General features: G+C 39.2%; 2 protein-coding genes across 3 annotated transcripts in view; both read left to right on the top strand.

Annotated features, from left to right (window-relative positions):
- The window catches only part of rnf19b (ring finger protein 19B), a 41,237-nt gene extending 26,805 nt beyond the window's left edge, over positions 1–14,432 (top strand). For both annotated transcript variants that reach the window (XM_078267041.1, XM_078267040.1), the window contains exons 3-10: positions 1,092–1,291; positions 3,959–4,103; positions 5,110–5,272; positions 8,415–8,529; positions 8,865–9,005; positions 9,102–9,291; positions 9,873–10,007; positions 11,071–14,432. In XM_078267041.1, the coding sequence (XP_078123167.1) occupies positions 1,092–1,291; positions 3,959–4,103; positions 5,110–5,272; positions 8,415–8,529; positions 8,865–9,005; positions 9,102–9,291; positions 9,873–10,007; positions 11,071–11,509 (1,528 nt within the window). In that variant the 3' untranslated portion in view covers positions 11,510–14,432. The remainder of the gene's footprint in view (positions 1–1,091; positions 1,292–3,958; positions 4,104–5,109; positions 5,273–8,414; positions 8,530–8,864; positions 9,006–9,101; positions 9,292–9,872; positions 10,008–11,070) is intronic.
- Positions 14,433–15,571: 1,139 nt separating this feature from the next.
- On the top strand, positions 15,572–19,394 carry ndufs5 (NADH:ubiquinone oxidoreductase subunit S5). Its single transcript, XM_078268388.1, has 3 exons — positions 15,572–15,676; positions 16,827–17,047; positions 19,189–19,394. The coding sequence occupies exons 2-3, from the start codon at positions 16,832–16,834 to the stop codon at positions 19,291–19,293; spliced, it is 321 nt and encodes a 106-aa protein (XP_078124514.1). The 5' UTR covers positions 15,572–15,676; positions 16,827–16,831; the 3' UTR covers positions 19,294–19,394.
- The last annotated feature ends 5,666 nt before the right edge of the window (positions 19,395–25,060 follow it).

Here is a 25,060-nt window from a genome sequence, read left to right as displayed (position 1 = left end):
GATATCCATGTTTCCCAGAGAATGATTCATACAAACTGTGGGGATCCCCTGACTTTTCTTCTGGCACCACCACAAGGTTGACATTTGTGTTTTTTTATGTGAAATCTGTCGACAATAGGCCTTTTTCACAGCAGAAATTTTGACTTGTCATAGTAGGAAAAGCACATGCGTTACTAATAACACTGACGATGGCTCTGTTCTATTCTAAGTGTCCCAGCAAGAGTGACAGTGAGTCAGCATGAAAGATACTAGGACCCTTAAATCACAAATAGCTAAATGGAAAAGACCTATTATTGGATGGATTGCCATGACATTTGGTCTTGCCATTGACTATTTGCAACACTGACTCCTGTCTCATGACTGACTGCAAACCATGCTGCATTTCTTTTGTGCAGATGGATATGTTATACTCTGGCAGAGCAAAGTGACATACATTTGGATAAGCTTCATTCATTTTGGAGTCTCAAGGTCTCTATTCCCTCTAACACCAGCGGTGTCGAGCCGGTTTACAGTTAATGGTGCAAATTTGCATGTCAAGGTTGAGTGAATAAATTTGGAATCTACCGACTTTGAAATCATTTTAATTTGGTTGCTGTTATAAATGCAGGTGTGAGCGGGCTCTCATACATTCAACAGAAACTGAACACCATGGCCATCCCTTTGGAGTCCTCACCATTGGTTGAATGTCAGCCAGAAATTCACAAACTGTTTACCGTAGCTCTGGTTTGAGTGAAGAAATATGTGACTGGAATATATTTGGCTTGCTAGACTTTGTTGTTGTTGTAAGTTGATTACTTTGGCTCTTCTTAGTTTTTGTGCTGTGCAGGTAGCGTAGATCCACGTAGACTGAGTTTTAGATGTGGGTGTCTGGCAGATGTTCAGATGTTGATTCCCAGTGGGATCAGCTGTACTAACGACCCTTTCATATTTCACAGTCTTTTGATTCAATGCCAATATCAGAATTGTAGGATTCTCAATTATTGCCTCATAATAATCAACAAATGTAGTCTTTTTTTCTGACTTCATAGTTTGATTTTTTTCAGTTTACACTTTATTGAACACTCCTCTCTTTGTCTGTCTCTTCCTCTCAGGTTTGCCGTCATCGCCTCGGGCTGTGCCAGCTGTCCCAGGTTGGTGTGTCGCAGAGAGGGATGTGGTGCCGAGTTCTGCTACCACTGCAAACAGGCCTGGCATCCCAACCAGACCTGCGACTCGGCCCGCCAACAGAGGGCGCAATCTCTGCACACCCACAGCAGCCACTCACCCAGCTACACACAGGAGCAGGGACCCGGTGGGTACCTGGAAAACGCACGCGCACACACACACACACACACACACACACACACACACACACACACCTTTTAGCCTCCCTGGATCAAAAGTAACCCCAGTCAGACACTCAGACATTGTGCTTCTGTCTGACAACAGACAGATAAAATCTTCTCCCCCGGCCGACCAAAAAATATTCTTCGCACCTCTGAGAACTTTCTGCCTCTCTGTCTGTCAGTCTTTATCACACGTCAGTCTGTCAGAGCGCTGACTCAAACTCGTCTCGTGTCTGTTGTACCGACTCCCCGGCGTTTACCACCACAAGCAGCGTTCAACCGAGCATGAGAAACTATTTATATCGCAGTTTCCCCTCCTATGACTGCAGAACCCTGCTTCCTGTCATACAGCATTTACAAATCTCACCATAACATTTGTGTACTCACACTTAGTTTAGTCAGATTTGTAGATGATTTTAGTTCTCTTAGCTAATAAAAATGTATCCACCTCAGCAGTTTAACCACAGAATTACAGAGCCCCTATTATACTCCTTTTCAGTGTGATATTTGTATGCATTTGAGCAATTTTGCCAATGTTTAGTTAAAGATATGCTTCTAAAACAAAACTCACTTATTACACTTTGATAACTTTGAAACAGAGTTCTTGTTGAGTTTTAGAACATCATCAGTGATCTGGGAAGAAATGTTTAATCTCTAGGTCTCTGTAAGTGTATTTTTGTTAATGGACATCATTTTGAGACTATTCTGTATTGTAGATATTCAGGAACATATCTTTTACTTTTACATTGACAAACATATTTTTAAAATTAAAATTTGATGTTAATTTGTGAGCTTTAGAGGTGATGGTAGATGGATTTTTGCCCTTTGGAGAGAGCAGGCTAGCTGTTTCCCCCTGTTTCCAGTCTTTATGCTACGCTAAACTAACTGTCTCCTGGCTGTAGCTTCATATTTACAGCACGAACACGAGTCGTTTCAATCTTCTCATCTAACTCTCTGCAAGAGAGCAAAACAGTGTTTCCTTAAAATAAAAATTAAAAAAACCCAATATTGAGGTATTCCTTTAATTGACTTGTTGTATTAATGATTAAAAACAGACATCCGTGCTTGTGTGTGCAAACATCCTTACATGTGTGTTTGTGTGCGTCTTTGATTCCATTTTGATTAAAAATCTATTAACTAAATCCCTCCAGCTGTCTTCAGTCAATCTTCTCTCGCTGTCTTCCCTTAATTCACCACTTCCAATCTGCCTCTCTGTGCCAAGTTGTCTGTGACAATCCAGAAGACCGAGACTGACTCATAAAAAAAAAATCCAGGCCGCTCCCTCTCTGTCTGTCTGTCTGTCTGTCTGTCTGTATGTCTGTCTGCCTGATAATACCTGCTGATTAGTCAATGGCATAAAACAGATAAGAAGAGGCAAAGGGAGAGAGGGAAACAGAGATATGTGAGTGAGAGAGAGAGAGAGAGAGAGAGAGAGATAAGAAGAGGAAAGATGAGAGCAGAAGAAAGGGAGGACAAGAGAGTGTGTCAGCAGAATACAGTGTGTACACACACACACACACACACACACACACACACACACACACACACACACAGCCCACATTTAGCCAGATCTGCCAGAGTCTCTTTAAGTTAAAATGCCATAATGCCCTTTAAAGAGCAGAGAACGTTCCCAGCATCAAACACAGAGTAAATCGACTTTTTTCCCTTTCCTTTAAAATGCATTAGAGGATTGAACTGCTGCAATTGTCCGATCCATTACTCTAATGAGGTTTGATTTTGTTGCTGGGGAGGAAAACCAACTAGATGAGGCGGCCATAGAGTTTTGTTCTTTTTACATTTAAAATCTGAATCTTATGCATTCAAGGCATGTTTTGTGTTTCTCCTATTTTGGTGGAATTTTTTCACTTTTGATACTTTATGAATACATTTACATTCAGATTAAGTTGGTGTAATAATTTTAACCAGATATTACTTGAGGTTATCCGAGGGATTTCAAGATATACTCCTAGATTTCTTTTTCGAGTCATTGCTGATGTTTTATTATTTCATAGTTCACAGCTGAGATTCAAAACAACCGTGTTTTGGAAGGAAACTTTATGTTGGGTACTTTAATAAATTGTCAACATTTTGCGAAACACACTTATTCTCTTTCTTGCTGAGAGTTAGATGAGAAGATCGATACCATCTTCATATCTGTTTGAAAAATATGACGGTTAGCTTAGCATAAAGCATGGAAGTGGAGAAACAGCTAGCCTGGATATCTTCAGTGGTAACAAAATCCACTTTCCAGCTCCTCTAAAGCTCACTAATTCACACATTATATCTTTTTTGTTTGTTTAATCTCTACATAAACCAAAGTGTAATAACGCCAAAACGTCACTTAGCGAAAACTTTACCCTGTTTCCAGTCCTTATGCTAAGCTAAGCTAACTGGCTTCTGGTTCCTGCTTTATATTTACTGTACAAACACAAGAGTGGTATCAATCTCCTTATCTAACTATCAGCAAGAAAAGAAAAAATTTCCCAATATGTCGAAATACTCCTACAACAACTTTTTAACAACATGCAAAAAAAGGAAACATCCATCATCCATTCATCAACATTCATCATTCAAACACTTCATGTCTTGATATGAACGATGTCACTAAGTGCTAAACTCCCTTCTGTCCCCAGCTGATGACATCAAGCCCTGCCCTCGCTGTGGTGCCTACATCATCAAGATGAACGATGGCAGCTGCAATCACATGACCTGCGCCGTCTGCGGCTGCGAGTTCTGTTGGCTCTGCATGAAGGAGATCTCTGACCTGCACTACCTCAGGTACTGAATTCTCCTTTTTCACTTCTTATATGAACAAGATGCTAAACAAATAAAAAAGTGAGGCATGTATGGCAATGTGTATATGAATGGGAATGTATTTTGCTTTGTTTATTTTGTTTTGTTTCATATCTTCTGCACGTAATATGTGTGTTAATATGTGATATGTATATAACGTATAGAAATCAAGTTGATAGGATTCTGAGGGACCTACTGTAAGAGCAAAATATAAATAAAAAATAATTTAAAAAGGGTAGGTGTAATAAGTAAATGCTTCAACCTACACCTCTTCGGTCAGTGTTGATTATAAATGAGTTAAGATGACACTGTATGAATTAAGGTGACACTTTTTGTTTTTAACATTTATGTTATGTATGTGATGTTGTGTAGCTATGTCAGGGGTGTCAAACTCAGTTTTGGTAAGGGCCACACTGGAAAATAAGAATCACATCAAGGGCCAGACATGTCGAGTTTATTGACATGCTTTATATAATCGAAAAAGTCAAATATCTTTGACTGTATTATTGCATTTCTCAGTCTTCTCACTTACAGCTTGGCCCCAAAAAAGTAACTTAGCCCTCAAAGAATAAAGTGACTAAAAAATGTCAAAACAAATGAAAAAGAAATGGCAAAATCGTTAAAACGCGTTAAATCGTTAAAGTGTCGGCAAAAGTGACAAAAACTTCAGAAAAAGCAACAAAAGTGTTGAAAAAGCGACAAAAACTTCAGAAAAAGCAACAAAAGTGTTGAAAAAGCGACAAAAACTAGGGGGGCCAAAATGTATTGTGAACCTAAATTGATATTCGGGCCGGATTAAAATCTGCGAGTGGCCGGATTTGAGTTTGAGTTTGACACGTGATCTATGTGATTGAAATAAACTACACTAAACTACATTATATCAGCTCTATGTTAGACTTTTTAAGAACTTTCAGATGTGTAACTGTAAACTCCTTCATGTTTCCCTCCCTCTTTTCCTCTCCAATTCCCTCCCTCTGTTTCCCTCCATCAGTCCATCTGGCTGCACATTCTGGGGGAAGAAGCCTTGGAGCAGGAAGAAGAAGATTTTGTGGCAGCTGGGCACCCTGATCGGAGCTCCAGTCGGCATCACCCTCATCGCAGGCATCGCTGTTCCCGCCATGGTCATCGGCATCCCCGTTTACGTCGGCCGCAAGGTGAGAAACCTGCAGAGAGGAAGAAGCTCCAGCTGCTAGAGCAGTATAACAAACCTCAAGTCAAGAGTGCAGTGCTTTGACCCTTTGAATGATCATGGCAAGGTTTAAGAGCAGAAACAGAAGTTATTAAATTATAACATCAGAGAAATACATACTTTTACCAAGATTAAGATTGGCTGCTGTTTTGTTGTTTACAAGCTTCACTTTTCTTATTCTAGTTAGTTTTTGTCCGATTTTTGTCATTTATACTGTTAACTTTTTTCTTTTTCCTCTGGTTTTCGGCATTTTCTGTCTAATTCAAAGGATTAAAGTACAAATGCAAAATGCTCCCAAGACAGTTTTTAAACATAAGCTCTACCGTACATGTAACTCTTCCTGTTTGTTTCTAACTTAATCAAGGCTTTAAGTTTTGGCGACTGGATTGTTTTGGATTTTCTGTGTTTTATTTAGTATTGTTTTGACTACAAAATTTCACTTTTCAATCTCAATTTGAGATTTCAGTTCTCAATTTTAAACTAAATCCGAAAGGAAATAGAAATGAGTGACGATGAGGGGACTTCTTAAGAAAAAACTCATTATGAAACATTATTTACATTTTTATATGTCATGAAATTCTATAAACGTGAGACGTGCACGCTGATAATAACAAACATTTCCTTTCATTTCCTCTGTGTGCAGAGTACTAACGTCTCACTGAGCAACGCTGTTTTTAATCTTTATGGTCAGATCAGTTAACGTTTATATTCAGCTACAGAAACCAGAAGTGGAAAACCTCAGCGTTGTGGCAACGCACACAAATAGTTTACAGCTCTGCTGCAGTCACTCTTTCACAATCGTCCTCTGGTGATTATCTGGAATTTACGATATTGCAGAAAAAAACCCTTTTCTGTTTAAGTGTCAGTATGCTGCCCTCCTTTTTAACACAATGTTAAACTTTCCTACAAATAACAAAGTGCTTTCTGTTCTGAGTAGCACAAAACGGTTTCCATTCACATCATCAATCACACTGACCTAAAGACGGACTTTAGCACTTTAAAATTAGAACCCACAGCTGACTGATCGTTCAGAGGACAGACCTTAGGTCAAGTCAGTGTCCTTAAAAAGTCTCAAATTATCTAAATGTAAGACCTTGAAGTTATTAAAGCATCTTAAATTAAGAAAACTTTTCTTTACACTGACGTTCCTATGAAAAAAGACAGAGATACTGACAGGTCTTTTAGATTCAGAGATTTAGTTTGAGGCAAAGCTGGAATTTAAAGCAACTAAAAAAGTGTTAAATGGTAAAATATATTAATTATATCAACATAGCAATCCTAAAGGGTCTTTAAAAGACACAACATTGGCTTTCTAAAACCTGCAGAAATGCTGAAATTCTTCTTTTGTCTCCATTAATATGATATTATACTGGCTTTGTCATGTTTCTGCAGTTGGTTATGATGATGCTCTTTCAATTAAAAAGAGGAAGGAAAGGAAATGACAGTGGGCACTGAGCTATCATTTTCTTGGTTGCGGTTGAGTCGGCTAGCCAAACTTTCCTCTGTCTCCCAAGCAGATGTAATTTAGAGTCGTCATTAAGTAACAAAACAATCGGGTCAGTAGGAAGTCGACATCCTGTCACATCAGATATTATTGATGTTGTTTTATTCCAGAACTCATGCACCTGTTCACATTCCCAGACCATGTGCAGGAAAGTTTCAGTTTGTTCAGGTAGACAGAACGTGCGATAGGGAGTAGGAATGACTTTAGAGACATATTTCTTCTGAAGTGTCCAATATGTCCTATGGCATATGTTGAAGTGGATCTGCTGGTGATTTGGGTTCTTGGAGCAATGAAAAATGTTGTCCCTAACTAGTTAAATGAACTGGAACTTCAGGCGCAGCAGCTCACCCACACCCTGTGTTTTGTTAAAAAAAAATGTGTGGAGGAGCTTTGGCCGTCTTAGTCAGAACGCTCAATCTTTTCAGGAAATGTTTCTGTGAGAGTGAAGTGAAGCAGAATGGTTTCTCTTTGACAAGTTATGACACATATTTAGTTTGTATTTTAAGGAGAAGCTTTGAATGATGTTTAAAAGGAATGGGTCTGTGTGTGGAAAATGTAGATCAAAGATGATTATGAATCACTGCAGGAAAAGCTTTATAGTATTGCCCATTTTTACTATGTGAATTTTTGCTATTTAAAAACCTGTGGTTACTGAATGTTTAAGGGAGTATTTGTAGATTGTACTGCTGTCAACACTAACCGGTATTTCCATAAAGTCTGTGGCCATAGCTGCTATTGAAGACAGAGAGGTTTTGTCCTTTTTCTCTGGGAATTTAGGGGTTGTAACAACCTTGAAGGCAGTCTGCGGGAGGAGTTTACATCATGCAAATACACACAAATTAAACATGATGGTGTTTTTAAGGAGGATTATGATATTTTATACCTAAAATACAGTAGGATTTACAATTTCCTAAAGTTACATTCCTGGCGGTGTGAAGAAGCTTTCAAACAGCACTTCACATGAAAATGTGAAACGATAAAACTAATCCGAAGATTGACTCCATAACTTTTCTACAGACTTGCTAGAATCTGAAGCAAATAAAGATGGCGACGCAGGGAACCAAAACATATGTTTTCCTTGCTCATTTAAAAGGATTTTTAGAAGAATACATTTTTATTTGTACTTTCTGGTTATATGACAACATGGGCATCAAAGCCATCTATTTTTCCTGGTAGGTCATGCTCCATGCTAAATAAGTAATCTGAAAACGTGTGTAGTGTTAGGTCTGCCAGTATTTTGCATCAGTTGCATGGTGGATGCATACAGAGTTGTTCATCAGAAAATAGGTCCAACATAAACCAAATTACATCAGCTACAATGGGTGTTTGACATATATTACTTTAACGGGAAATAATTAAGGTACTAATCATGTGTTTTATACTGTAATTAATAGGTCAGTTATCATGAGGATAATTATTTACATTTACTCAGCATGGCTGTATGTTCATTAGTTACCATGGAGTCCTGAAGTGAATCAGCGACACATTTCTGTGTTTAATTTCTCATCATTTTAAATGAAAACAACAACAGTCCTACCTTTAGCCTGCACCCCTGCTTACGTTCAGCTTCACCTCTGACCTCTTTCCTTCTCCTCTGCTGCAGATCTACGCCCACTACGAGCTGAAGAAGGCGTCTCGTCACAGGAGGAACCTGGCCATCACAGGAGGCGTGGCCCTGTCAATCATCACCGCCCCTGTCATCGCAGCCGTCAGCGTCGGTAAGAAACTCGACAAGACCACCATCTATTATGCGCTGTGAATCTCTCGGGCTGACGGATAAAACAAACCGAGCGCAGTTTGTTTATCAATGTCCAGGCACACAAGGAAAGCTTTTTTACAAAATGAAAAATCCATCCATCCATCTTCGTCCGCTTATCCGGTATCGGGTCACGGGGGTAGCAGCTCCAGCATAAAAATGAAAAATACAGCATGTTATTGGGATTTATGCAGCTATATTTTGAACAGCTAGATCCACACAATATATACAATATTTTAGAGATGCAGGCTTGAATTGTCTCATTTCATCAGTATTTCTGTCTCTGTCCCTTCTCAGGTATCGGTGTGCCCATCATGTTGGCCTACGTGTACGGCGTGGTGCCCATTTCTCTGTGTCGAGGGGGAGGCTGTGGTGTCAGCCGAGGGAAGGGGCGAGGTGTACGCATTGACTTTGATGATGACGATGGTCCAATCACAGGTGAGGACCCCAAACATTTCCTGCACAGTGGAGGAGTAGCGGGATATTATTCACCAGATTTGTTCTATAAAGAATATTTTCGATCTAATTCTGCAGTGGCGGATGCGTGGCGAGCCCTCAAGTCCCCGAGCCTCGGTGAGAGCAGTCTGGACGGGGCGGTCAGCGGTCTGAGCACCACCTCTCCCAGCGAGGGGCTCTCCATGGCCCCTGGGACTCTGGGTGACACACCCCACTTTAACACCCTGGCAGGTGGCGCTCTGGGAACCCGCAGCGGCAAGTACAGCAGGTGAGGAAAAGAGATGAAGTAACTTCACTCAAGTTTAAAAGCTCAAGAGGTTCAAGATGTATGTTCTAATGAAGCAGAAAGTTGTTCATCAGAATATTTATTTTGATTTGTCCAACACTGAGATATGTTTACAGGTAATATGGATAACCGAACCGTAAACTAAACATCTGCTATATTTTACTCTACAACATGTTATTTCTCTTAGGTCGTAGGTTGTTGCCTTAACAGTTAGACCACAATGTCCATTTAGTAGCTGTTGTGGATTTTTCAATCGTATCACACAATCTTCCTCATCAGATGGAGGTCCATAAGCTAATTATTGATCTTGAAAACAATAGTTGACAAAATAATGTCACAAGCAGCAGAACAGCTATTATATAGAACTTGTGGTGAGATTGTTTTGCCAACTACAGATTCCAAATAAAGAATACATTTTCATGCTCAATTCTAAGTTGATTTCCTGACCCTGCAAACACCTTTAGTGAAGGAATCAAGTCAACTCAACAGAGTTGTGTCCAAAAAAACAATAACTATCTAAATATTGCAGTATAACAGTCATTGATTAATATGTTGTTCTCCAGGCTGGAGGTGCAGGCAGGCGAGCTGGCTAAAGAGTCAGCCCCGAGGGACACAGGCAGCCTGGGAGCCGGCAGCGACTGTGCCAGCACCCGGGGAATGGCTGGATCCATCATCTCATCCTACACACTACCTGACAGGTGACACGTTTGTCTTCTTCCGTGGTGTCTTTGATCTCTACTGCTTCTCTTCTTTTTTATTTCACACACACTTCATGAGGGTTTTGTTTGTTGTCACGCTGAAAGTTTGTGCGTCGCTCTGTCAGATTTGATTTGGATGTGATGTGATGGAGATTATTCAAACTAATCTGATGAGTTGGCAGGTTGACCCCTTGTTCTCATGTTGTTTTGTCATTTGTAGTGACACCTAAAGCTGCATTAATCTCTTTCCAGTGGCAGCTTCACTTAACACGTAATTAACAGGAAATAAATCATATCACAACATCAAGCTACATGTATGAGCGTGTGGCTGCCATTTAAGGAAATATTTGTTCCTCCTCTTGTTGAAATTCCTGTTTTTTTAATCCGTAAGAATATTTCAGCCATGTTAAAATGGTTATATATGGTTGTCAAGCCGAAGATAAGGTTGTTTTTGTGAATGATTGTGTATATAATTTGATGTCCATTACATTTAAAATATGTCCCACAGCTCTTCTGCAGTACACATTGCTTTATTTAAGTGTTTTCAGCTATCTTTGCCTCCATTAGGGTGTTGTCTGAGGTTGTTTCAGTAGTTCTTTATATTACAACCAACTTTTTAAAATATTCTTTCACAAATATAATCTCCATCTTAACACATCAATGCCTTAAAAGGTTGAATCTAAACCTAATTTTTCAAAATAAATGTCTTAAAATTAAACTACCGTTGACTGAATGCATCAAATCTTTAAATACATTTCCAAAAAGTTCCTGTTCCTTGTGAACAAATATAATCCAGTGCATCCATGAATTGCATCCATAGATGTAGTTTAGGTTGTGTTTTCACAGGCTAAACAAGCACATTTTCAGAAACTAGAAGAATTTAGGTTTAAAATGAAGCATGATGCATGCATTTTGGCATGACAGCTCTTCTGCAAATAGATGAAAATCAAACAAAAAGAGTTGGATATGACCAGGTTCAAGGACTTATCTTGTCTCTGTATCTTTGTTCTTCATTTATTTGAACATTAGAGACTGACTCGTTGTGAATCATGTGTCCCTGCAGGGAGTGCACCAACCTAGAGATCCAGGTGGACATTGAGACCAAACCCAGCCATCTCTGCCTGACCAGCGAAGAGGACCTAACCCCACCCCCTGGCTCTGTTGCCATGGCGACCGTCACAGGCGTGGAGGAGCCTCAGGACTGCAGCTCCAGAAGAGGCGGGGCTTTGTCTGGCTCGGTGTCGGGACTGTCACCGGGAGTGTCAATGAGAGACGGACTCCGAGACGTCACCCTGGCTCAACCGGAGAGCATCCGCAGTGACCTGGAGATGTCGGACACTCAATCAGACGACATCGCAGAGCTGACGTCAGACGACTGTGACTCCCCTCACCCGAAAAGCTGTCACCTGGCAGCCGGCCAGCAGCCCCCCTCCTGCCGAGCCCTGAACCCCTCCGAAGGCCTTCACTGTCCCGCAGAGAGCAACATCATCCTCTACGTCTGAGAGAACAGCAGCTCCCAGGATTGCACAGAAAAACTAACCAATCCCCCAACAGTTAACAGCTGCGCTCTCCTTTACGTCATAGCTTTTTTTCTTTTTCTATTGTCATTTCTCGTTTGCTGCTTTTGCGACTCACAGACACCGTCTTAAACACAGACAGGGTTTGTTTACCTTTGTCTGTCTTATCTATCTACCTGTCAATCTCCTCACTGAGTCAATTGTCAGGGTTCTACCTCTGAGATTTATAAGATAATGATTTATGTTTACTCCTTGGTGCAAAATGCCATGGCTACTTAAGCAAAAAAGAAAAAAAAAAGAAAAAAGAGGTACAAAATATTATGAAATTTAAGGTGAAATGTCACCGAGCACAGCAGAGGGACTGTTGGGAAATTGTTGGGATGTTTGCTGAGGACAAAGGGGATGTTTCTAACTGTGTGAATGAAATGTGGACTTTGTACTCAACTGTTGTTGTGGCTTTCTTTTCTTCTTTTCTTCTATTTATATTCAGATGACTTTAAAATTGTATTATTTGCTGCGCGCATGAGTCTGCATGAGCCATGCCTTGTGTGAAAGGTTTAAAAGTGCAGCAAGTTTGTGTTACACTGATGAAAGTTAAAGTTTACTTTAGAGGATGAAGCTGTACTTGAATCTCACCTTCCCTGCACAGAGGAGGAGGAGGAGGTGGAGGAAGAGGTGGAGGAGGAAGATATGGGGAGAAAAAATAAGACTTGCAGAAATATGATTGAGTTCTGACAATGACAAGGCGAGGCCAGAAGACACTGCGGTGAAATGCACTGAGAGAAGCCATTTTGTTATATTCTATTCAAGTCTATGACAGTGTCGGACACTCTGGATGTTAAGGTCAGCCCAGTATATAGAACAAGCCTGTCCTTCTGTTTCTGCACTGAGATGTACATCCAACAGACATTTATCATTTCATAAATAACCCACTGAGAAACTATTATAAATATGAAGTTAACCTCAAAAATTCCTTCTGGTTTTTATGATTCAAGCTAAATATATATAACTGTTATCTATCTACTATCTGTTTTCTGTAAGCTATTATTATATTTTATTATATTTATTATCAAAATAGTTGCTGATTACATTTTGGTCGATAGACTAATTATTTCAGTTGTAATTTGTGAAATATTGTGTAAATAATTTCTTCTGGTAGTAATTTATCCACTAAACCAGAGATCTTCAAATGGGGGTCCGTGACCCTTAGGGGGTCCTCAGAGTTACTGCAGGGGGGCCCCAAGTTAATGTTTAATCTTTTTTTTTTTTTTTTTTTTCAAAAGTTAATTGAAAATATACATAAACATGAGCCCAACATATTATGAGGAAAGCTAAATCGGCCTATTTGTGATTTGTTTTTAAATGTGCACATTGATGACGGTATCCATACACATCCACACATACAGTTAAGCTTAAAGATTCACTGTGCTATACGTATGTTTAACTTTAAAATATGATGTGTAAATATATAAAATATTATTATTTTAATAGCTTAGTATTCCATGCATCATAAAAAGGTATGTAAAGGCTTTAGGCCGCCCTACACGTTATTGTAGGCTCAGTTTTATATGCAACTTAATTTTATACAATATATGTAGTAGGAGGTCCCTGATCCATCTCTCTTTCAGCTAAGGGGTCCTTGGCCTAAAAAACGTTGTAGCCCCCTGCACTAAACAGTGAACACTTGCCTTCCAGCCTGACCTGACACTGCTTACGTCTCGGCCGGTCACTGTCAGAACTCTCTCTCTCTCTCTCTCTCTCTCTGTGGTTCTGGTTCTGGTTCTGGTGTGTGTCGTGATTGGTCCAGTATTTGACAGTTGGCTGCCTTAAAGACACTCACTGACCAACACAGCACACAGCAACAGGACTGGTTTTGGTTTAGTGTTAACTGGCTGTCTGACCCACTTGAACACTGTGTGTGTGTGTGTGTGTGTGTGTGTGTGTGTGTGTGTGTGTGTGTGTGTGTGTGTGTGTGTGTGTGTGTGTGTGTGTGTGTGTGTGTGTGTGTGTGTGAACTCCTGATGAATGTATTTGTCCCACTTTGTTTTTTGAATGAGCACTTGTGCACTTTATCTGAATTTATCGTATCTGTCTCTTTTTTGCTATTCATCATCTTTTACTATAAGTGAATTCAGCTGCATACTAAAGTCTGTGGTGCAACCAAAATGAATCACCTACCATCAGGCCTTTTATGTTGGATGTAACTAAAGAAGAGTTTGGCTCCAAAACATCACACAAACCACAAAATAAATACTTTGTCAAGTTTAACTTTTAGTATTCTTTAATGTAAAGGGCATCCAAGGTGTTTTTATCAGTGATCCAACAACAGTTTATATTTTACTTCGTTTTACATTTTTTTAAAGTCACTTTCGCGTTTGGAGCCAAACACTTCAAATATTGATGCCGATAAGCTCTCTAACTAAATCATACTCACTAGCCTGAATTGTTTTTCAGCTTTGTATCACCTCTGTGCTTCAGTTTAAAAAGGTTTGCTTCCAGGTTTTTCCCTTTAATGTGCAGGGAATCCACTTGGGAACATTTTTCATCTCAGAGTAGCTTTATGGATTTAGCTGCTTATATAACTTGGCAGTGATTTCTTTGGTCTGCACTTAACACTTGTTTCTGCCTGCCTGCCTGTGAGAAAACACACGAATGTACCACGGACAGAAACCCAAACTTCCTGAAAGAGTCTGAATGAGTGTTAATGGGAAAAAAAATACGGTGGCCCTGTCCTTATTTGAAAAGGTTTTAGAGTATATAGATAGCAATATTTAAGTGTTATTATATTGTTTGTGTATTTCCTGTCACTGTTAAAGGCCTGCCCTGTGTGGGCTTGTACATGCAGGACTGTGAAAGAAACTTGTGGACCTTTGAGGAAAAAATAAATAAACAATCTGATGTTGCACCAGTTGTTGTCAATTGTGTTGTTTAAGAGTAAAACAAATGAAAGCTGTCAGAGACTATTTTAATAAATGCATGTAATGGAAATTATTTGTAAAATATTGCAGTCTTCAGGCAACCGAAGAAGTTGTGAGAATATGAAAACGTTCAAAATATATAGAAATAAATATATAAAAAAACTCAATTTGAGTTGCTTTTGGCCGCTTTCACATTGTTTATTTAGAAATTTAAACTTGTAGTATGTTGAGGAAGAATATATAGTATGCGTTCAAATTAAACAATACTGTCCCCACATTTGTCCATAAAGACACACCTTTAAAAAAAGTTTGAAGTTTTGGCGATCCAAACAATACACACAATACAAGGAAATAAAGAGGTGAATATACACAAGTTATTTGAAATATAATCGACAAAGTCCAACAACTAAATATGCAAAATGTGTGGCTCAAGCAGGATGACAGTGAAATATTTCTACAAAACAAAAGAGCATGTTTATACAGGAGGAATGAGCATAGACCGATGGGGGAGAACATTATTACTGGTTTTAGATATACAGATTTCACACATTATAAAATATGAAAACACACAACAGGAGTGTGAGCACCCTGCAGGATCAACTCAACGTGTGAGTTTGGAATGAGGTTTATATTGTATAATGAGGAGCAGAGAATCTTTCTATTTAATGCTACTTATACTCCACTGCAATTATTGTACTTTTTACCCAACTACATTTATTTGATCAATTTAGTTACTAGTTACTTTACAGATTCAGATTACTGTATTAATATAAAATATTATCAACAAATAAAATATAATATATTATCACAGATTAAGGTACACAGCAGTTTCTATAGCCCACCTTTACCATGTGCATTTAAGTGCTGTACATTAATCTATCAACAATTATTATAATCAAATATGATAAACTGTATATGATTCTGAAATGGGCCATTCTGCATGATGAGTAGCCTACTTTTCCTTTTAGTACTTGAAGTATATTTTGATGAATGCAGGGCTTTTACTTGTAATTATTAGTACACTGTGGTATTGCTACTACTTCCACCTATGTTCAATTGTAGTAGTAGAGTATTTACTGAATATTTAACCCAGTAGGCGGCGGTAATACTCACTCAGACAACACATTCGCGTATCTTCACGACACAGCCTCTCATTTTACGGCCGTGTTTTGGTCAGCCGTAAATCGTAACGCGTGGACTCGAAGGAAGGTTAAATTAAATCCTACAAAATACGGTAAATACATGTATTATTTGTTATATGACGGTCCTTCAACAGCGCCTTACTTATATTGACTCAGTGTAGAGTATATTTTATGTTTAAAAATAGCACCAGTTTGTAAATAGTGTAAAAGGAGAGCGGCCTGTGGTTAGCTTGAACAAGCTGTCATTGAAGGAGACTCTCGGGATCTGATACGTTAGTATACACGATAACAAAGATCTGACCAGAGGACAGATTTATAGAAAGAGTTTTAGTTAATGTGTACATATATTGACTCAAATGACAGACACAAAGCTTTCACATTGGGGTGTTTTTACAGAGAAAGATAGCTAGCTAGTTAGCTATTGCAGTTAGGGCTAGCTAGCTACCTTCAGTTAGCTGGCTAATGGTAAGGTTAACTAACGTTAGGCTTTAGTTAAGCAAAAGCTCACTTCAGTCAATGGTGCAAAAGAATAAAATGAACATAAGGTGCAAAAGACAATACACAAACAGGTACAGAACAATATACAAGACAAGACACAAACGTGTAACATTAGTGCAATACAGGTAGCTAACGTTAATGTAAATAAATGTAAACAAATATAAAGTGGCAGTTTTTAATTCAGTGATGATATTTATGTAGTATAGAACATATTAACATAGCATGGTATATTATGGTAAATTATTACCATAATATACCATGTTCTGGGGTTTTGCATCATATTCTATATATAATACATCTCTATATTAATAGAGACAAACACTAAGTACCATTACTTATCACCAGTCTGGTATAGACTTGCTGACTCTGCTCTGACTCTGCTGCTATTAACCACACCACTGCTACTTTACCTTGTAATATGTCTCTATATGCTGTATAGTTTTCTATTTTTTTTTATTCTTAGTTTAGTTTTCTATATAACGCCTAAACTAGTATATAAACTATAACACAGTTGGGAAAGGCTGCGGCTTCCTGTTCTTCAACTGTCTTTGGTTTAAAATCAGTCATTCTGCCTCCCTTCCAAACAAATAGCCTTATGTAGTAAGCCATAATGTGCTTTATTTCATGCAAGGATTCAATCAGACCAGTTGTCAAATGGCATCTCTAGTGCCAGTTTCTCTCTATTGTGCCTCTCCCTAATCTGTGTGTTCCCTCTGTCTTCTCCACTACATTGTCCTTCATTAGCAATCATGCCGTTTGTGGACCTTCAGTCACGGCTTGGTATTAACCTGGACAGCTGGCTACTGCTGCAGAGCGGACACCAGCCCAATAAGAGGGCGGCGCGCTGCCACGCCTTTGAGAAGGAGTGGATTGAATGTGCCCACGACATTGGGCAGATCCGCGCCAAGAAGGAGTGCCAGCTGGAGTTTGAGGACTTCTATGAGTGCATGCACAGGCAGAAGACGGTAAGTGTCTGGGGGATGACTTTTAAAGTATTTTTGAATAGGAGTGTTGACTGCTGGGTCCCAGTTTAAGAAACTGCAGAGCCATGATCATTTTTGCTATGTTAGGTATTGTGTCCTTTTTACATATTGGAACTGAGCTCACTCACTATAATGTGCCACTGCAGTGGAAACGTGAATCAATATGCCAGCAGGCAGTGAAAGTTAATGCTGGAACACAACTGGGACAACTATTCTTAGCAGCACTTGCTGTTTGATAATGTGACTTTTTGTTTAATGGATCTGTCTTTCACTTATTGACCCGCTATGATATAAACATGATGTTAGATCAAAAGGAAAAAAATGCCATTAATATTCACTTTTTCTACATTTTATTGTTTTACAACATTGATCACAGTGGATGTAATAAGGATTTTCTGTCACCAGTGGTGCTTTAAGGTTGACATGAGACAACATGAGAAAAGTGTTGAATACTCTTTATAGAGCCTGTATCATAGCTTGTAGGGCATCACATAAGAGTTTGTCTGCATAATTTTCTGCAGATAATGTAACCATGATGCTTACTCTATCTAAGCCTATTTGCTTAATGTCATTCCTTCAATCTCAAAAATGAATCTTCCAGCACCTAAATTGCCTAGACGTTTCTCATAAACTCTAGAAACTATTAGATGTAATTGAACCCTTATATGGCTTTAATATCTAACATTTCTGCAACATTAAACTGCCTGATTCTTGCATAGAGTTTGGTAGGGGTGTAAGAAAAAATCGGTACACTTGAGTATCACAATATTTTATTTTGCAATACTGTATCGATTTTCAAAAACACAATATCGATTCTTTTTTTATTTTTATTTTCTTTAATTTAATTTATTTTTTTAGTTTACTTTCAAAAATATTCATGTAAGACAGTGGTTCACGTTTATGTTGTGTTTAAACCCCCTACCTCTAGATGGCTATGTTGAGACACACCACTAGTGTCCTTGCCTAGCAGTGCCTAGCAGTGCCTGACTTTTTGCTAGAAGCTAACAATGTAGCTATGGCTGACCTTTGGCCTACTTTAGCATATCAAAATTAGCTCACTAAGAACCTGTGAACCACAATCCCAAACTGGCAGTTTGATTTTCTGTGTACTGAATTGTTTACCTAAAGTAAACTTCTTTGCCTTTTATGCACATCATGTCTTTTATTATATATTTTTTTTAAATATTAGTTTTTGTAAAATTATACTATAAAAAAATCCCAATATATCACCTTACACACAGTATCGAAATATATTGCAATATATTGAATCGTGACCCATGTATCGTGATACGTATCGTATCGCCAGGTTCTTGCCAATACACAGCCCTAGAGTTTGGTGTGATGGGTTGTAGGGAGGAAGAGAAGAGCATGTATCAAGCAGGAATAAAAAACATATAATAAAGGTAAAAATTACTAGAAATGAATAACAGAAGTGTAAATAGCACCCACATCTAATTCTTTAAATAGTGTCAGAGTTAAACTGAGGCCTTGATGGCTGTGTGTGTCAGCAGAGCAGAGACAGACAGATGCACTGCCCGCTCACTGTGAATGTGCTGCAGCAGCAGGAACTTCCTTGCCTCGATCCAGACGCCTTGATTTGCTCTCTAGCCACGTCTCATTCTTTCAGAACATGATGGAGATGAAGTGCTGATTTAAGAGGAATGTCAGCTAAGACAACTTCAGAGTCTGACATGAATCTCGCATCAATTTAAGATGTATTAAGCTTGAAATGTTATTTGTTGAACAGCTATATGTAGCTTTTTAACATCAGTTGCAGAGCACATGACCATATCTGATAAGACTGGCTACATCTCTGCTGGATTTATTTTCATTTTGAGCAACCGAAAATGATTTGGACGGAAATCTGCATGTTAACAGCACAAAACTGAGGTAGGGAGCTGCTCTTCCGTGTCTCTCAACTTCACATGGTGAAAGGAGTAAAAGACGATGTTGAAATCACTGCTATCTTTGGTTTTATCCTCCTCGGCTTAGGCAAAGGGAAACAAAAAGGTGAAGGGATGCAGAACATTCTGTTTAATTATTTTTGTATTTTACTTTTCTCTCACTGTATCTCCATCCTGTTCTTCCTCCACACTAACCTCTTCTTCTCTTCCTCCCTGCAGCACCAGAGGCTGTATGCGATCCGTCAGCAGCGTGACAAGATGATGAAGGAGGGGACCTACACACCGCCACCCTGCCACGCAGGCAAGGCCGACGAGTCACCATGAGGGAACACGCAACTGTCCGCAGTTCTGTTCTTGTTTATAGTAAATCAGATATCATTATTTCCTGTTTGCCTGTACGTTTGCAAATAAATACTATCATCGAATATCTTCTTGTCTTTTCCTTCCCTGTCTTCTTTTTCTCTCTTTTTACTGTGCACTGAGATGTGTGCAGAAGCCAAGAATGAAAACATGTACTATTAGTTAGTTAGATTTTATTTCTGTGTCATGCCAAACATTTTGGCCCATCCCACATGGGATTACAAGACACCACAAACTTACTTATTTAACAAACGTCTTCCTGTTACTACTATTAGTATTTATAGGCTTACAACTATTGTACAAATCTCAGTACTTCCAAATACTTTTCTTAATAAGTAAAAAAATAAGTTGAGTCATTTGCTGTGACGTGATTCTGTCAGAGTTCGCTGATTGCCTTGGGAGAAAGATTATAACTATATAAAATAAGGTTTACACAAAACTCAAAGTCAAACTAAAAAACTTTGGTGGAAAGTAACTAAGTACATGTATTCAAGTTCTGTTCTTACTTGAAATTTGAAGTACTTGTGCTTTACTCAAGTGTTTCTATTGTCTGCTACTTTATACTTCTACACTATATTTCAGAGGTAAATATTTTACTTTTTACTCCCCTATATTTATATGGGAACAATACTACTTAGTTCATTTACAAATGAAGATTTTTACCTTGAAAAAAATGTATGATGATGCATTGTTATAGATTAAACTACCAACACTATGTAAAGTACTTCCAATTAGCTTCACCTCAGCAGCAACAACATTAAAATGCTGCTCACACATTATTGCATCATAATTATAATCTTTTCTACTATACATTATAATAAAATGTATAGTATAGCCATAGTGAAGACATTTTTCCACACTGAGTATTTTTGGTTTTGATACTTAAAGTAAATTTAGTTAATAATACATACTTTTACATGTGTAACATTTGATATAGTACTTGGAGTATTTTTACAGTGCTACTTTTAAGTAAATATCAGGTAATCTAAATGCTTCCTCACCACAAAAAAATGATATAAAAATAACATCATAGAGGAGGATACTGTATATAACTTGTATAAAGATTAGATTAGATTCAACTTTATTGTCATTGTGCAGAGTACAAGTTCAAAGACAACGAAATGCAGTTTACGTCTAACCAGAAGTGCAAAAAAGCAGAAAAGTGCAATGTGATATACAAAGTATAGGCAGGACAAGAAATATATTGCAGTGTTATAAGAGCAGAATAAATATGGCTATGTCATATGAACAATGTATGAACAACATGTACAGATATGTGCAATTTGGTAGCAGTGACATTATACTAGTAGTAAGAATAATATAGATATATGCAGTGTATTAGCAGACAAAACTTAATGGCGTGAAAATCTGCAAAAACTGTTGATACTTTTATTTGAATGGTTTTAACATTTTAAAGATGTTGAATCATTGTATGCTGTTTCGTGTGTTTATACTCAAAGCCTAACCATTGGCCCGATTAGTGAAGCGAAAAAACGGATAATGGAGACCAGTCAGCCTGTTTGTGATGACACAAAGCAAAAAAATACTTTTTGCTCAATAACGTCACCACAGCTGGTTAAATGGCCGCTGGTGAAGTGATTTAATGTCCTTCCATCAGCTGTGGTCGTCATGTATTGTGTTCAGCGGTGCCTCTGCTGTAAATGGAAGTTTAACTGCAGTCCACTTTCTTAACCTACTGACCTTATTTTCGTAAATCATTACATGGATTAAGCGAGTAAACGCTCCAGAGGGACGGCTGGACTACTCCGATGAGAGACTGATATGAGTGGATGCTGTTTGACAGCCTCGATTCAATTACCAGCGTTTAACTCTGACTGATGGGATTAGGAGGCTCTGTGAAGCGCCACAAGATGGAGCCAAGAGCACAGATAATACAGAAAGGGGAAACTCATCAAGTCTCTTTGTAGAACTGGCAAAGTTTCTTCTTTTTCTGGTTTTACAAGCAAACATTTCTGCTCTTTTTTAGGTGGACATTTAAGCTTAAAGCACTGAACCATTTCATGGCTGCATTTAAGTTTGTTGAAGGTTCCCAGGTTCATTTGTATGTGTAGAGTTCAGCCTGAGAGTAAAAGGCAGGCAACCACAGAGGGTAATGTCCTCTGTAGATTTATGGACATTTGGGGGGTTTAATGACATGACAATGTAACACCACACGTCTACACTACATGTCTACACATTTACTGAATGACACACTTAAGGCTGGTTCTCTTCTTTTTACTAAAAGCTAAATAATTTGACATGAAATGAGTATTGTCCACCAGCAAAAAAGTGGACGACAAAATATTTTCTATTCTATTGTTAAATGGATAAATTGTGAAATGTTGTGTTGATAAATACTCAGAGAAGTTAACAGAATTTGGTTGGTGGTTAGTACTAAATTGTTTTGTTTTGGTGAGGTCTGCTGAGAATTTTTTTTTACTTTAAACCTCCATATTTCTAAAATCCTGAAAGAATTATAGGTTGTTTTATTTCACTAATAATTATTGGATACATCTTGACTCTCCCGGTTGATCTCTCGACCCCTGTTATGTACAAGTTGAACTAAAACGGCATTTTCATTTCCAGTCACACAAGTGGAGATATAAACTAAATACCCAGACTGTTAACATGAAAGTGAAAGTTTTGAGTGTCAGAAGGGTGTTGAAGTAGCCTTGGGAGTTTGGAGGTATCCCCACAATCAAAACTGTATACTCAGTTTAATGTCACATCTTAAAATCTGATTAAACTCCATTGAGGGTTTTTGACGTTATGCCCGTGTGTGAATGTGAAGTTTTTCCACGAAGAATGACTCACACAGTAAAGCTTTGTCTGAAGGCAGTCTGCCTCATTGTCCTCTTGTTTCAAATTGCCATTATTAATGTGAAAAGTACAGATGATCCATGACTCACATTATCACAAGTTTTCATTTGTGTAAACTGAATTTTTGTCTGAGTTCACAGCCAAAGGCACCATCACTGACCAGTATGTCAGGAGCTTCAGTTGTATATGTCTTACTACAGTCCTGTTTCTATACTGAGGGATAATCAGTCCAGCATTGTTCAATAATTAACTGAAAATGAAAGATTGAGCAGTGATAGTGAACTTTACCCTCTGTTTATCGTCACAGTGCATGTGGCTGGTCAGTACATTAGCCGCTGTTTGATTTAAGCGGCAGCAGCACAGATAATCCAGCAGTATACTTCATTCTCTCTGAGCGTCTGTGATGGAGAGAGGATGAGAGCGTCTGGATTATTCTGCACCACCAACAAACACACAGCAATCCCAGTGATACCCAGTTGAAGAGTTTGAGTGCCTTATCAATCTGAGGGCCAGACAGTCATGCAAAAGACAGACAGGTCAACTAATACAAGACCACTTTTCATTAACCGCTCTCTGTCGTGTTGTGATAACTAAAACAGAGCAGCATTTAGTTGGAGTCATGTTGCTACTTGATTAATCTAAGTCCAATATTCACTCTCTTTTAGCTCTGTGTTTAGTCTCCACCAACTCCTGAGGGAAATAGTCTTTTATCTACTAAATGCTCCACAGCCAGTCTCTAAATGTGTATGTGTCGTTCTGCTGTTTGGTACTGAGCAAGTTGTGGGTTTTTAGATGCTAAACGTAAGATTGAACTAAAACAGTAAAGCTATGGGCCATAAAACCAAAACAATGAACTGAAACACGCTTTAAACGTTCTGTACAGCTGAAGGTAACTGCAGAGTGTGGTGATCATTTTCTATTTCATCATTGGGAGTAACCTCTTTCATATGGCACATAGTCATTTTCACCCATTGTCGATATAATGATTATTGCAGCTTTGAAGAGAGGATAGGTGGGGGTTGAGATGCAGGGGTCCCCTGTCTTGCCTTTGCATAGGGCCCCAGTTTAATCAAAATGCAGTCTATCACCAATGTTTTGGTATGTAATTGTTAGATTGAAAAAATATATTTTGCATTTTACACTTAAATTACAAACGTATTAATATGTAAACACTGACATCTGGGGACCCTTCATGGTCTGGTACTATGACCCTGCATGCCAAAGGTCAGCCTAAACTGTGAAGACCTGTTTGGGAGTTGCAGCCCAAATACAACTCTCCCACTCCTCTCCATCTCTCCAGCTGTAATCAATTTGCGTTTTTGGAGCTACTCTCTATCTTCCTCCAGCTGTTTGGAGAGGGAAGAGGGTCTATGTGTGTGGAGGGTTTATGTATAACCAGATTAATAGCCTAGCCTACTATTTTATGTGATGTAAAAGCGCAGATCAGACCTTCTTCTGTGTAATCCTGAAATATCTGAATGAGTATAGCTGCTGCAAATATGCCAATGTGAACGCCCTTTTCCCCCCCTTTCCTCCCTAAATTGAGAGAAAGTGTGTGTGTGACTGTGTGTCGGCTTGGGTTTGGCGGTGCTGCTGACTCTGAGCCACGGATGACGCAGGAGTAGCGTTACAACCGAAATTTCAATTTCCGCGACACTTAACACACTCAATAGACATGGGTTAGCTCAGTGTCGGAGCCGTGAAAACAGCCTATTGAAAAGAGAGAGAGAGAGAGAGAGAGAGAGAGAGAGAGAGAGAGAGCGCGACCCAGGAGAGGAGGGCTGGTGGGGGGTTGTTGAGAAGAGAAGCGAGAGAGAGTCAGAGGGAGAAAGGAGGAGGAATCGGACAGCCATTACCATTAAGGATTAGGCTACGTTTTCTCACTATATTCTCCCCAGCGTCACCCCTCCCGGCTGTGTCGATAGCAGAAACCCGATCGGAGGAGCGGAAAAACGTCCAACCTTTCATCCATCCATCCCTCCATCCATCCCTCCTTCCATCCAGGAGGAGAGGGAGCAGCGGCGGCAGCATCCCCGGCCTCCCTCGCTCTGTGCTCGGATTCCAGGACCGCTGCTGCCCGGGGAAGGTAAGCAGCTCCGGAGCTCCACGCAGCCTGCTGCTGTAGCCACCCGTACTTGTTCAAATCTTCATATAATCATGTATTTTCAAGAGCTGCCGAGTCAATGATAGGAAAATTAATTCTTAGAAATCAAAACTATCAACTCGAGGCGGAACAGTATGGCCACGAGCCTATAAACGCACAAGACACACAGTTTAGGGATATATTTAGTTAGGGTTGTTTGTAACCTAATCCTAAACCGTGCATTGACAAAAATGAATATTTTGATGAATTTGGCTTGATAAGGTTGTCTTGATGCTCTCCTCGCAGACACCATTATCAATAACGTGTTGATCACAGGCTCCACGTTGATTGGCATTCATTACACGAGACGTAGTGTAGCCTATGTGGTTTCACTATAATAATCTCACATAGTTGTTGCCAGAAACCGTGTCAATTTCGAAGCACACTTCTCGTGATCCGTGTGCCGAAGGGCTGGGCTGGAAATAACAGACAGTTAGAGAGGGTTTCTGGGTCGTGAGAAGGCTGCCGAGGTTGTTCTCATTATAATGAGACACTTAGCAGCACTATGGAGACAGCATTTCCGCAACAACGCCAGCCACAAATGGATAAATGTAATTAGTTGGTGTGATCCATCCAAGGCTCAGGGGCGGTGTGTGTTGGACAAAGAGTCCCGTGCTTCCAGGCTGCTCCTCCTGCATGCAGCTCTGCGTGCACAACGCGTTTGGTCTCCATGTCTGATGTCCACTCATGCAAACACATTCCCCATTCACATTCAAAGGGAAAGACACACAGAGAAAGATAGAAATGCATGCATGCAAAATGATGACA

The sequence above is a fragment of the Sander vitreus genome, chromosome 14 (assembly GCF_031162955.1).
Source record: "Sander vitreus isolate 19-12246 chromosome 14, sanVit1, whole genome shotgun sequence".
In the NCBI taxonomy this organism is placed as follows: Eukaryota; Metazoa; Chordata; class Actinopteri; order Perciformes; family Percidae; genus Sander; species Sander vitreus.
The sequence above is the reverse complement of the archived record's forward strand: the minus strand, read 5'-3'. Positions and strand labels throughout refer to the sequence as shown.